Source organism: Argentina anserina, chromosome 6 (assembly GCF_933775445.1).
Source record: "Argentina anserina chromosome 6, drPotAnse1.1, whole genome shotgun sequence".
Classification (NCBI taxonomy): Eukaryota; Viridiplantae; Streptophyta; class Magnoliopsida; order Rosales; family Rosaceae; genus Argentina; species Argentina anserina.
Genome location: NC_065877.1, coordinates 1,985,656 through 2,000,674, shown reverse-complemented (window position 1 = coordinate 2,000,674; position 15,019 = coordinate 1,985,656). Strand labels below are relative to the sequence as shown.

At 38.2% G+C, this 15,019-nt stretch overlaps 2 protein-coding genes across 2 annotated transcripts; one reads left to right on the top strand and one right to left on the bottom strand.

The window, feature by feature from the left end:
• The first annotated feature begins 2,816 nt into the window (after positions 1-2,816).
• On the top strand, positions 2,817-4,267 carry LOC126800640 (uncharacterized). Its single transcript, XM_050528030.1, has 2 exons — positions 2,817-2,828; positions 3,740-4,267. Exons 1-2 carry the CDS (start codon positions 2,817-2,819, stop codon positions 4,265-4,267), a joined length of 540 nt encoding a protein of 179 aa, XP_050383987.1.
• A 2,531-nt stretch (positions 4,268-6,798) lies between these two features.
• LOC126800639 (uncharacterized) lies at positions 6,799-10,731 on the bottom strand. The gene is made up of 4 exons (XM_050528029.1): positions 10,632-10,731; positions 8,441-9,556; positions 8,228-8,366; positions 6,799-8,127 (listed from the first exon to the last, which is right to left on the bottom strand). Exons 2-4 carry the CDS (start codon positions 9,515-9,517, stop codon positions 7,040-7,042), a joined length of 2,304 nt encoding a protein of 767 aa, XP_050383986.1. The 5' UTR covers positions 9,518-9,556; positions 10,632-10,731; the 3' UTR covers positions 6,799-7,039.
• Between the last annotated feature and the right edge of the window lie 4,288 nt (positions 10,732-15,019).

Genomic DNA, 15,019 nt, shown 5'->3' with positions numbered 1-15,019 from the left:
AAATCATTTTCGCTTCGTTTTCCTTCACAAATCTTCACAAACTCATATGAATTAGTAGATGCAACGTAGGCAGATGTACAGACAGATAAGAGAATTGGATCGATCAATCATTAACAAGTAATTCACTGTGAAACTTGCTCGCCCGAAATTCTGTGCATATGCTCGATCAATCATCAGTAAATATTCAATGGGAATGGAGCGGTGATAATGATACCCATCATGATGGATATCCAGGACAGGAACGGTGAACTTGGAGCCGTATTTGATGAATCCGAACGAAGACGTTCGGAGTCCGAGCAGAGTCCTATGATGTATATATATAACCTTCCAATTGGAGCGCACCACAACATCCGCCGCTGTTTCTGCAGTTCGATTGCGAGTTATATGAGGGAGGAGTACGTACACTGATGAGCTGATCAAGGCCGATGAGCTGATTGAGGAGAAGAAGGAGACTTTGGTGGAGTTTCTGAAGGAGGAGATCAAGAAAGCAAAGAAGAAGATAAGGGGGAGGCGAGGGAAGCGAAGAGGAAAAAGATGAACGCCGGATCCAAAATATCAGGAAGCGAAGAAAAAGTGGCTGACCTCCAAACACTACTGCGAATTATGATACTCTGATAGAGATAGATGAGGAAAAGGTGCATCAACTCCTACAACGTACGGACTGCAGGCGCATGAGATTATTTGAGGAATCGAAGACCTGAGCCTTGCTTGTTAATTTGGCTTTGGCTGCTGACTTTAGGTTGGGTATTCCCTTCACCTGTTATTGAATTGCAAGTATTACTGCTTAATAAGTGTACTGTGTACGTGCTACCATATCGAATTTCCTCATATTGTTGTTGTTTATTAATAGAAATTTAAGGCTAATGGAAGAGATTTAGATGTCAAATACGTTGTTGGAATGTTGGATCCCTCGATATCTATTTCGATTATGATTGTTGATGCATCGAGTGTTAAAGAAACCGAAGTCTACTTCGATTATGCACACAACTATTTTGGTATGGAAATTATTTAGCTACCAACTAGACACTATTAGTGGGACCTATTTGAATCAGCTTGTTCTCAATCGGATTGTGACATTGATTACGGATGATAAATTCATAATATATATATTGGGAGAAAACTCAGCAGACAAGCCTCGGTTAGCATCAGCTGACCATGGTCAATAATATAATAACACGTGTCTATTTTTTAAAAAGAAAACTCAATTATTCTTCATTCTCTTCCATCAAACCCCGACCATCAGAAATCAAATTTGTTCTTCCTCTCTCATTTGAATGGAGGAAATTCCTTCTATTCCTTCCCGTCTCTCCCTTAATTCTCTTCCTTCAAACTCTCTTCTTCCTTAATCCCCAGTTGCTATCCAAATTGAGACTTTGAAGGCCTTCGATTTTTTTACCTGAATCTAATGATATAACCCTTTATGCTTCTTCTTACTTGTTTGATTTCCTATCCTTGGTTGTTACTTTACCCACATATCCTTCTTGTGATTGTAATTATCATTATTAATTTGTTCAGGCTATTGATTTAGGATTTGGTATTGACCGTATTTCTCAAAGGAGAGAGGAAGAATGGATCTGATTTGTTCTTTTTATCCTAGCTATAGCTATCATTTAAAGATTCTTCAGATACTTCACCACACCAATAACATACAAAATTTGAACATACCAGCTTGTGAGATAGCCAAACGCCCTAACCACAGAGCTGAAGGGAAAGCAAGAATGAATCTTATTTTTCAGTGGTTGGGGTTTAGAAAATCTAAAAGGATCAGGCGATCAACTGTTTGGGAAAAAGAATTTAAAGGGACACGTGTCATTCTTTTATTGGTAGTGGTCAGTTAGAGCTAACCATGGCTGGGCTGCCAAGTTTTTTCCTATATATTGTTCTAACAAACCACCCTGTATAAACAAACCACCCTGTATAAACATAATTTCACAGTACTAGCCTGTAACATCTAAAAAAGAGATTAGCTGTTATCAGGGCGGATCCAAGGCCTTGGGTTGGTTGGGAAACCAAGGATTTTGGGAGAAAAAAAAAACCAAGGCTTTGATTCTCCCAATCTATTCCTCTTCACCTCTTAATCCACGTCGATACATCCTCAATTAAATTCAAAGTTTCGACATAGTTCGTCAATCAGTCTTCCACTGATCCACCAAATTCTACTTCTTCAACTCCATCAAGTTTGGTAGTCTAAATTTAGGTTTCTATCACAATTCACAAAATATGGTATTGTTGTATTGGTATTATTATTGCTACTGTGTTTGCCTACCATTTGTCTAATATAAGCAACGTCTATAGGTATTCTTGATAATTATATGGTTCTCCCCATTGAGAATGAGTATATTGATTCTATTAACAATAAAGTGGTCAAATCGTAGAAAATTTATCAAATCGTAGGGTTAGATTAAGCAAGTTTATGTTCTTATATTGTATTTGAGGGGTAAAACTCACTATATCCCTCTTCTCTTAATATAACAAATTTCGCACTGCTGAGATTTTTTATTATATTTTTTGTCGATAGAAAATTCAAGTCCACCGAACTCTAAATCCTAGATCCGCCACTGGCTGTTATCTAAGGAGATATTGTTTATACTAACTCGGAGATTATGGGAGGTTACTTCTCTGATATATAAGAAATGAATCAAGCCACAAGAGGGCAAGATGCCAAGTTTTACGAACCCAATTCGCTGACACACGGCTACAGCCATCTGCTCCAGCACTGTCGATACTTCCTGAAAAAAAAAAACAGAAAAAAGAGAGTATATATGAGGAAGAAAGACATTTCCAAAAAAAAATATGAGGAAGAAAGTGAAATAGCAATGGCGATTAAGGTCTCTCTGGAGGCTGAATTGAGGGCATAAACCATCCCACATGATACTGGATAGTTAGCTAGCTTATTAAGTTGTCATTAAACTTTTGTGGTGCAGTAGATAACCATACGAATTTGTTGGGGATTAGTTCTTTCACCAGAAGAATGAATGAATGAAACCCCACGATTTCATTATGATCGCTAGGGGATATTGTTAAAGCATAGCGAATTAGCGATATGAAACCTAGCTCGAAGTAGATACTTCATAATTATGAACTTATAGCCCATTAATTAGGCCAATCAACCCGGTCAATCGAAGTTGTACTTCATGTAGCTAATTGTTAGTTGCCCATTAATTGGCCCAATTAACCGAGTCAATTGAGAAACATGACCACGTTTTGTAGAAGAATCAGGAACAATTCAACTGTTCGAAATAAAACTGCGGCACCGGCATTTTTGGTTCACTCCAAGCTAGATTGATTATTAGCTTACTTAGCTACAATGATTTGCTGAACTACGAGGAATTGAAGTAGAGCTTTCCCAATTTACGGCTCAAGAGAAGTTTATGCGAACCACAATATGTACGTGTTCGTAGGACTTCTTTCAATCCAAGTAACCGCGCGCGGGATTCACACATATGCCTCATATATGTACACACCAGATCTTATTCAGAACAATTTATACATAATCTTGTTGTATATATACTAGAGAGTTTGGAACTGGGAGAGAAACCAGATATTAGAAGAACATACAAGAGAGATGGGAGGTTTTGTCTCGAAGAAACGATGCGAAGAAATAAGGCGCAGCAGCAGCAGGCATGGCTATAGTCAAGAATGTTTTAATTATGTTTCCAACTATTTATTCCCACCAAGTGCATATGAATATATATGTTCTACTTCTTTAGAACCAAGTTATCTCACAGCAAATTCACAGCCCCTGCCATCTGCTCCAGTAGTACCAGCAGATGCATACGATGACGAAGAAGAGAAGCAAGTTGATATGGCTATTAGGGCATCTCTGAATGCAACAAACTTGCCTAGCACATCTTCTAGTTTGAGCATGAACCTTAGCTATGCATGCAATGTTCATGAAGAAGAGCGCCAGATTGATATGGCAATTCGGGTCTCTCTACAAGCACCAAACTTTCCTAGGGCATCTTCGAGACCGAGAATGAACCCTAGCTATGGTCAAGAATGGTCATCATATCGGTTTGATAGTGGTAGTGGCTCTACTTCTTCCCACTCCCAGCAGCCACAAATGCCATCTGCTCAACAAATTCCAAATCATTCCAGGCGTGAATCAGTAGAATGTGGGGTATGTTATGAAGTTTCAATGCCAGCAATATGTGACCCTTGTGGGCATGTATATTGCTACGAGTGTTTGTTACAGATTCAGCGCATTACTAATAGGTGCCCTCGCTGTCGTAGAGTAATCGACAAAGTGATGAGGATTTATATATAAATGTACGTGGATTTGAGCCACCAAGGGACATTAGACAATACTGTAGTATTAGAAGATAGCTAGACAATAGTCGGGTGGTATATATACTTATAACTTATAGTTAGACTAAATATAAACTTTGAAATACACGTATTGTATCAAGTTCCGGATATTATCTGTATAGACCATTGTGAATAAATAAAGTTTGAGATACAGACAGCAGTACGTACGTACGTACCATCTACCATATATATTTTTTCTTTGAAAAGGTCACCCGATCCTCATCGATTATTCTCAAATGATGATAAGATGAACGTAAACATAAAATTTAACAACATATTAATATAGAAATAGACATTACTGCTACGTACCAGGCTAGCTTGATTATTGAGATTCAGTGTGTTCAGACTTCAGAATCTCAATTTGTTTTATGAATCAGCTAGCAGTCCAGTCTTCCTAGTTCTAACATCATAGAATGAAATTAAAAGATTAAATTGAAACATACGTACTAATGTAATCTAATTATTAAGCACACATTTCCTAGATTTTCTTCCAATGTTGTATTTGCTCATATACGACATCATACGTACGAGCCGAGAGTTGCACAACAAGCTTCAATTCTGAGGCCCGGAGTTTGTCAATGTGATTAGAACTCAGGTCGGCATGCAAGTGCCTATCCATGCCAACCAAGTGAGGATAACAACGCACTCGCGGCCCGTCAATTTGTACGTGGTAAAGGTTCCCATGAGAACTGAGGTTAAGCATGAACAAGGAAAGTGAAGCCCAACAGTGCCCTTGCAACCTAAACGAAGCATAGTGATCGAATGATCGAATGATCGAATGATTGATGTTTTATGCTATCAGAAAAATAGGGGCGCTTTGGACGTTGACACCGGCCCCGGTTCTTGCACATCGATCTGAATCATATATAGTTGTCGGATTCGGTTAGAAAGACTACTGAGAATAGTTTGAAAGATCTAACTGGGCGTCCTGCGTCCATTTCATGTTTCAGGCCAGGTCGACTCGATACTAATTAGTAATTACCAAGAAATAGTTGTTGCATTCTTTAATCTGGTTGTCGGAATAATATATTATTTTGGTTGTCGGAATAATCAACTGTACGTTATATATAGAGTCAAAGTACGTGGCTGCCGCCTAGATTTCTATTTGAATGGATAAACATTTTGCGATGGAGTGGAGTGGATCGCAAGCTACGTAGAGCCAGCTGCTGCAATTTAAGTACAATTTCGTAAACACTGTAATCAGAACACGTCAAGATAATGACAAAAGGATTTTAAAATCTAGAGTCTGATCTCAAAAAAGTCCAGTTATAATCTTTTGAACATTATTGACAGGTTAGTTAAATTGGAAGCGCGTCTTACTGTCAACGTCCACTTGTTTTTGGAAATTTCCCTAATTTTTCCAAGCTTTGTTAAATCAGAGAAGTGTAGGAAGTAAGTAGACCGAGACCTATGCACGAATATATATTTTTTTTCGATCGAGATCACACGGTTATCTCAAAGCGTTGGAACTAAGTTAACCACCCATATATCAACATAATCAGATCGAGTGGTCGACCCATAACAAGACAGCATACATAATTTAAGAGAGACAGGGAGTTATGGGAAGTTGCTTCTCTGATATGGAAGGAGGGAAGCAAGCCATAAGATGTCCCATACACAGGGATGGTCATACATACGACGACGCCTTTGGTTTGTTTTTACGACCCCATAGTTCTGCAGACACACAGACACTGCAATCTGCTCATCCAGCTCCATCAATACTTCCTGAAATAGAAGAAGAAGAAGAAGAAGAAGAGCGTCAAATGGCGATCGCCATCATGGTCTCTTTGGAGCCTGAATTGGAACAAGGAATTATTCCACAATTGTCATTTTGGCTGAGTGAACCAACAACTGGAGATGCATCTACCAGTTCTAGACCTTTGCAGCAGGATCAAGCTAAAGTTTCAAAGTCACTGCCATCTGCTCCACCAGCTCCAAACGGTTCGAGTGGCAGTTTAGAATGCGAGTATTGTTTTGATGCTCCAATCGGAGCAACTTGTGATCCTTGTGGGCATGTAGCTTGCTTCAATTGCTGGCTGAGGATTCAAGACTCTGATAACAAGTGCCCTCGTTGTCGAGTAGTGATCAAGAAGATTATCAAGCTTTACATGTAAATGTGGTTTTGGTTAGTTTTTAGGGATATTTAACTTGAGTTGCTACCTTTTTGTTGACTATTAGAATCCGTTTTAGTTCCTTATCCTAGCCTACGTACACTGTCATATATATGTTCTATCTGTAAATTAGACACACATAGTTGAGCTAGTCTAGCATAGTCATTACTATTGCCCACAGCTTGAAATGTACATGTAGTAAAGTTTTTTTTTCCAATACATGTACATGTAATAAAGTTCTTCCACATCATATTTCATGTAGTCTTCTTTTTTATGGCTGAAATATTTCTTGTAGTTTTTTTTTAAATAAAGCTGAATATTTATTGTAGTTTAGAAATACCTGAACGCAGGACTGCGGCATTAAATACGTGGGCACATATACAAAATGGAGCTATACTTTGTTATTAAACTGCTTAGTTCAATAAAGAACTAGGAGATACGTTTGTTTTAACAGAATGATAAAAGAATTCCAAATATTTGCCCTTTTTGTCTCAAGGAACAAACATTTGTGTTGTTCTTGCCTTCTTGGAGAAACATAGACTGTAGCTCTGTTAAAGAAAAGAAAAACAGTGAAAGCATAAGAGTATGATTCCCGAGCAAAAGCATATGGCTTCTAGGGTTTAGCGATAGGAGTATGATGCACCAGCGAATGCATAACGAGATGAAACTGGCGCAGGCTGAGTAACAGCATCCAGGGCAGTAGCATCACGTGCTGAGTACAGGCTTCTCCCTAAATGATCATCAACAGCAGTAGCAGCCTGTGCTGAGTACAGGCTTCTCCCTATATGATCACCAACAACAGTGGCCTGTGCTGAGTATCTTCTCTCTAAACGATCATCAGCAGCAGCATGTCCTGAATACAAGCTTCTCTCTAAACGATCATCAATGGCAGCAGCAGCATGTGTGGAGTACAAACTTCTCTCTACATGATCAGGTGCTCTCCTTTGCAAGGGATCATTCTCAACCAAATAAGATTCTCTCCTTGCACCAGCAAAGTAACCCAAAGGAAACTCCTCTCTCCTCTGAGGGGCTGCATATTTGTCCAACGATGAAGCCCCATAATAGCTATAGGTACTATGGTAGGGATCCCTTGCATACAAATCTACAGTGGAAACTGATATTGCAGGTTGCAACTCGTGTCTAGCACCAACAGTATAAGCCGAATACTCTTGATCATTCAAGTAGAGAGGATCAGAAAGAACAGTTTCTCGATGTGCAGGGGCAGCCTCCCTATAAAGGTTAGGCTGCCTTACAAGATGGTCCCCTTCATAGTTTCTCTGCTGAACTTCTACAACTGGGCTTATGGGGCGGGTAGCAAGATTTCTTCTCTCTCCTTGAAGACCATAAACTCGATATTCCTTTTCAGAGAGGTACAAATTACGAGGAATTTCCTCTCTCCTTGCAGATCCCACATCATGATACGCAGCATGCTTCTCCCTTTCATGAGCTACTAATGGATAACCCCTGGCATCGCCATCGCGATAGGGATCTTTAGCATGAGCAACTAATGGATGACCCCTGGCATCGCCATCGCGATAGGGATCTCTAGCATGAGCATCCCTGTGTGAAAGTGGCAGCACTTCCCTCGCCCTCCCACGAGTTCCCCTTTCCCGATTGTTCGCCCTGAGTGGGGAATGTGTGGGTAGAATAGATGAATGAACTTGAGCCGGACGGAAAAGAGCTGTGAGCTTCCTGACCTGAAAGAAGACTGGTTATCACATTCCAGTATATGCAAACAAAACCATAAATGGATAAACAAATACAACTCTAACAGCCATTTCCGTTGTGGGAGAAAAGATAAAGCATTTATAGAGGGGTAGATTTTCTCACTTGTCGAACTGTAAGTTCAGTTTTAAACTTCTTCTTTTCATCATAGTTTTCCTTTATTGCCTTCCTGAAAACGCTTTCAGGCAGAGGAAGACAATCTTTATCCACATTGAACCGAACCTGAGGTTTAAAAGCCATCAGTGCTGTTTAACAGAGATAATTAGAAACCAGAGGCAAATTTATGAGATTGTGACCTGAGCAGGAAAGGCTCCACCAAAAGCTTTTGGCTCGAGTTTTAAGCCACCTGAAGAGGATGCCTTGTAAACTCCGTATAAAAGCTTAAGGTCAAAATCATAAAGAAACAGCTTCAACCCAGGTTTAATACTCAACACAGTGTCTTTTTTACCCATTGAAACACCCATTACACGGTAGTGGAAACAGTCTGGCTTTGTCTTCCCGCTGCACATAAATATTAAACCACCAGGCTTTTCTCTCTTTTCTGGCCCATGGCGTTTTTCTAAATCCTTCTGTTCGCTCTTTTCGACTTCATCCATCTTTCCCTTATTCTTCTGTGCCTGATTGCTCTTTTCCATCTTCTGTTCATCAGTAGTTTTCTGTTGCTTATCTTTTATTGAACTCACCTTCTTCGAATCTTCTCTTTTGTTGCTGCTCACTTTGGAACCCTTATTTCTGAACCTCCTTCTCTTTGCATTAACCATTGAACTACTTGTAGCTTTGCTACCTTTCAAACTGTCATCAATCAGAGATTTCTTAACGATTTTAGCTTTCCCCTTCAATGATTTTGGAAATTTTTTTCTATAATTTGATGCTTCTGCAGGGGATGCGGCTCTCTTTTCATTTAAATCAGGTTTGCTTGATGCTATAGGAGAGGACATCTTATTTTCACCTGACCCGGGAATACTGAGTACGTTGGCAGAACGGGGGATCTTTACTTCAGTCGAATCTGGTTTGTTGGGTGCTTCTGCAGCAGAGGGGATGTGTTCAGATAATTCTGGGTTAGTTAACAAATCTAACTTGGGTGTACTGAGCACTTCAGCAGAAAAGGGGATTGTTGACGACTCCGGGTTGTTGGTTGCTTCTGCAGGAGAGGGGATAAGGTCAGATGACTCTTGATTATTCGACACTTCTATTTCAGGTGTTCTCAGTGCTTCCACAGAACAGGGGATCTCCTGTTCAAATGACACTGGTTTGCTGGGTGCTTCTGCAGGAGAGGGGATAATGTCAGATGATTCTGTATGATTCAAAACTTCTGTTGCACTCTTTATTTCATTCCCTTGGTCTGTTTCCTTATAACTATCACTCTGATCCATAGTTCACAAAACAATCAGGCAGAAAAAATTACATGAATCCTGCAATCAAATGAGTAATGAAAAAGATCCAATATGTTATACTTTCTATATAGAAAACACTCAGGAACAACAAAATGAGGACTATATATACTTGAAATCAGAAAGGAACAAGCTGAGCTCATATATAAGAGAATCACAAACTTAACAACTTTAAGCCACTGGTAAATCATACTGCTTCCAAGTTGGCGCAGGTACAGTAGCACAGTCCTACATCTTTAACTACAAACGAATTTTTTGGTACACCAGACAGTATCAAAACCAGCAAATCCATTTAATTGTTCTCTCTTTGTACAATTACCGGCAAGAATTATGTTCCTTCCTATTCCAGACGTCCAGACCTCACAATGACAACTAAAATCTAATGGACACACAAAAACATTAATCCTCCTATTTCAGCAAAGATGGCATAAACTTCGTGTTTGTTAGATCGTACTGTTAATTAGTTCATATCCCACCATAACTCCTCAACAAATAATGATCACTGATCACAATCAGGCCTCACATACTCAAATTCAGTGACGAAATATATGCCTAGCAAACACGAATTCTGAGATTCATACAAATTCCAATGATCAACAAAATCAAGGAAATATCTTTACTTATCAACCTAAAACCAATCACCAACATTCCTCTAAAAACCAGTAAAAATTGAATACATGCATTAAGATTAGAAACATTCAGATGTAATACATGGGCTCTATCAATTAGTGATGAAAAGAAATTAAAAAACGATCAAAGTTTGACTTTTGACAACACAATTCATGAACCCTAAATCGGTGGCCAGATACGATTCGAATTGAGGAAGCAGAGCAAGCCCATCGATCTCAAGAACTCGAATTTCAATGAGCAATCTCAACGAATCAGAAGAATCACATAATCCTTACCCAGATAAAAAAAATCAACAGCAACAATTAAGTGGGAAGGTTTTCAGTGGTGGATATCAATTCAATTCAAATTCAGCATAAGAAGGAAGAAGGTAGGAATCTGAAATCGAAACCCGAATATATGATTTCAATTAGGGAAAAAATTTTAGGGTTTTGGGAGAGTAATCGAGAGAGAGAGAGAGAGAGAGTACCTTGGTGAGGAGAGAGAGAGAGATGAATGGATAGAAGAAATCCGATGGAGAAGAAAAGGACGGAGGAGAAACTGCGATTTTGTTCAGTCTGTAAATAAACACCTCTAAAGAGATTAGGGTTAACTAGCTTCGGCACATATGCGTCAGAATGTAGGGAGAGGAGAAATTACCCATATGTAAAAATAAAAGTAAAGATTGAGAAGTTATTTGTACAAATAATGGACAAAATTATTGATAATTATTAATTATATTTTATATTTACTTTTTATATTTTGTTATTTTTATATGCATCTTTTATATATTAAAAGTTTATTAAAAATAAAATATGATCTGAGGGTTCTTATGTCTTTTCACATCCATCTTTAATTGACAAAGTGTGTTTGAGTTATTAATAGTATATATTAAAAGTTACTTATGGTAATAGGAGGTCCATGGTTCGAACTCTAATTTCTAAAAAACAACTTTTAGGGAGTATATTCAACTCTGATTTTAAATGATTCTGATTAATTTATTATAATTAATGGATTTTGAAATTCCATAGATTATTTCAACTCCACATAGATTCAGCCAGATTTCATTGTATTGTATTTATCATATTTGTATTAATTTACTTGGAATTTACAAGTGCATGTATGATTTTTATATTATTATTATTAAATAATAAAATAGAGAACATGGAGAATTAATAATTTAGTTTTCTTTTTCAACAAACATTATAAAATAATAATATATGCTTTTACAAAGTAATAAAAATATAAAAACAACCAAATATTACATAGTGAAAATTGCAAAGACAATTATAAAAGTACATTAAAAGGTTGTATACACATCCATTCCGACCTCATTATCATCATAGTCTTCATGATCCCTCTCATTCGCATTGTCCTCATTATTTTCATTCTCATTGCCTTCAATATAATTGTTATCTTCTTGACTTTCATTATCACCATTTCGTGGTCTATCTTCCCACATAACTTCAGCAATATTAAGTCTTCAAGCATTAGACTCTGCTTTTTGTTGTAGTTGACTTTGAAAAAATAGTTCAAGATTTTCGTTTTCCATATCAAGTTCTTCATCATCTTCTATTTCAGGAGGAAATTCATTAGAACGACATTCTTTACGAAGAAAGTTGTGTAGGCTGGCACAAGCTAACACCAACACTGCTTGTGTTTGAAATGGGAATGGAGGTGCAGTTTTGAAAATTGTGAACTGAGATTTAAATATACCGAAAATCCTCTCAACCACATTCTTTAATGATGCATGACGAAGATTAAACAACTCACTTGCATTTCGGGGATGTCGACCTTGACCACCAAAGTCGTTGAGATGATATCAAACACCTCGTAATGGAGCTAAAAATTGACGTTATTAGCAAACCCACAATCTACAAGAAAATATTTTCCTGGTAATATACAACATATTTATTAGCATAACGATAACATATGCTTACAAAATTATAGAAAAAAATGACAAAATAAATATCAAACATATGCTCACAACATATTTACGGTAGCTGCTAACTTCACGACCTTTTATCATGGCTGGAATATGGGTGTCATCAATCACGCCAATACAATCCTTAAATAATATGATAAATAGTTAGTAAAACTTTTACATAAATTACAAAATAAAATATAAAAAAATTAAACAAACAAAGTATTTCATTTAACATACTTTAGATAAAGTAATTGCATATTTTAATATACTTTCCACCACTCTTTATGTCTTTCTCTCCTCCCCGTCTTAAACCCTAGGCCCGCAAGGATAGATCTATACTTATGGTATGGATAACTAGCTAACAAGATTCAATAACAAAGATCAATAGAGATAGCCCTAATTTGATACATACCTTTTGAATAAGTGATGGATTCCCATGCGATTCACACTGTCCGTTCATCTTCTCACCACAAATCAGCATGTTTTCTTCCCGGTGGCTATGACAATTTTTCAGAAGACCAGCTCGTCGGTCAGTTCGTGTCCACTTTTCCTTCGTATTTTATCTTCTGGGAGAGAGAAGAGAGAGAAAGAGAGAGAAAGTGAAATCATGCCATTAGATTAGTGATTTCATATGGAGTTTGGTATTTATACCAAGTCTCTTAAAATCCCTTAAAATCAACCATCTAGTAAATCTATCAAAATCTGTGGTGTTTTGAATACCACCTTGATTTCGTTTGATTCTTTTAAATTATGATTGAATACCTCAAGATTCTGAATTTTTAAAATCGTGATTGAACACCTGCCGATTTTAAAGGATTCTCGAAAGACAATAAAATCCTATAGTTCTTGATTCAATACACCCCCCTTAGGAAGTGATCATACCTTAAATTACTCCCGGCTCCGGAGTGATGGCTCACTGGTTACCTTTTTGTAAAAAAAAAAAGGGTTAAGAATGGTGGTGGGCGATTATAATATGCAAGGTTTAAAAAAATGTCAGGTGGTAATGCAGGCGGACAATCACCTCCTAGTGCTTGAACGGTTAGGCAGTGTCTAGGCGGATTAGAATTATTAAATATTTATTTATTTTTATACATGTATTTAAATTATTTATGTCACGACCCCGAAATTTCGAATGATAAAAATTCGAATTCGAAGGCATGAAAACTCTAAAATAATCCCAATTATATTGAAATCATCTTATAGCAACAATGTATCGATACTGAGTTGACGGTACGACTCAGTCTACTTGAATAATACATAACCACTTTATACACTCAAGTGTTATAACAATTGGAAATGTAATATTCACTCAACCCTCACCACAAACAGACAAATGAATTCTCAGTAATCTTCCGAGCAAGCTCTCTGAGCCTGCTAATCCCCACATGTAGAACTATACCCTACATCATCGATGTGTTGCATCGGGATTGTAAACACAAACCCGGTAAGCTTTTCAACCTGTATGAGTAAACTAATATTTAAACATACATCACAAACAAATGAAAATGTACAATTAACATTTTTAAAGCATGTGTACTCATGAGACTCGGGCAGCCCACCTGGTTACTCGTAACAAATGACATATTAAAATATGTGTGCACATGAGACTCAAACAGCCCACATGGTTACCTGTAACAAATAAAATATTAAAATATGTGTGCACATGAGACTCGGGCAGCCCACCTAGTTACCTGAATATCATTTTAAAAACATGTGTACTCATGAAATGGGAAGCCCATCTGGTTACCCCTCATGAATACAAGGCAGACAGACTAGAGCTCTAACTGATCGTAACCAACACCCGACCAAGGCTTGGTTCCGATTTACATGTCATCACTGTCCGAAGACCAGAAAACATTTTAACAAGACTCAATGTTAAAACCAAGTACAATATAACAATCCATGCATGTTTATGTACTACAACCAAGCGACTCTTGCACAATAATCCATTATACCGGAAGGTACATTATCTTCTCTTCTGGTCTCATCCGCCACAAATAATCGAAAATAATAAACTTTTATAATTTAAATAAAAACCGTAACATTATATAATATAGCAACTCATATATATGTATTGTATTTACCATTTTTGTACACATACACAACCCACTATATTATATCGATGTCAAAGTTCACTCATTTAAAGAAATCATGAATACGAGTCACCGCCAAGGGTAGACTTGTCATTGTGAGATTTACTCACCTTATTTCCTATTGCAGCTTTTACGGCACCAAGAGAGATTCCCTCACTCATTTCGTTAGTCACTTATTAGCATAACAATGTGCTTAGAAAACTACCCGCATAACAACAGGTGAATACTAATTACAGTTAAAAACATTGTTTTCACACAAACACTATTCAAGAAATACTGGTCACGAGAACACTATTCACAAAACACCGATCGCTAAAACATTGTTCACACGTGGTGCTCACGCGCCGCCTAAACAGCCGTACATGACCTTGTTTCCGGCCACCAATCCATCCCTCCTTCTGCCTGCATCAACCTACGGGGTAACACCATCTCTCCACTGCCCCACTTCCTCCCACACGCCGCCCTAGGCGGCGTCACGCGCCACACGAACATCTCCACCCAAACTTCAACAAATCGCAGAACTTTCAACATCAAAGACATAGATCACAAGGAGGAGAACGTAACCATACTTGCGGTTAGTTCCAAGTCGGCCGGAGACCGCTGGAATCGCTGTCGCAATATCCTGGATTGGTGGTTGAAGATCAGAGACGAAATGGCTCGATTCGAGCTTCACTGCCGGTGGATTCGTGTCTAGGAGAAGGAGAGAAGACTTTATGTCGCCTCCTCGTGCCCCAGCCTCTCCGGCGACGTTGAGTTCTCTGGTGCCGCAGTGGTGCTCCCTTAGTGGTGGCTGAGATGCGGTGCGGGGTGGGTCGCCGATACCACGGTTCGATGCGGCTTGGCCGTGCGATCCCAATG

What these genes read in the sequence shown, in the direction of transcription:
- LOC126800639 (XM_050528029.1), bottom strand. Translation starts at nt 9,517, where the DNA reads ATGGATCAGAGTGATAGTTATAAGGAAACAGACCAAGGGAATGAAATA. An exon ending in GTGGAGCCTTTCCTGCTCAG is followed by an intron (nt 8,367 to 8,440) that starts GTCACAATCTCA and finishes TTTAAACCTCAG; the next exon opens with GTTCGGTTCAATGTGGATAA. An exon ending in GAGAAAATCTACCCCTCTAT is followed by an intron (nt 8,128 to 8,227) that starts AAATGCTTTATC and finishes TGTGATAACCAG; the next exon opens with TCTTCTTTCAGGTCAGGAAG.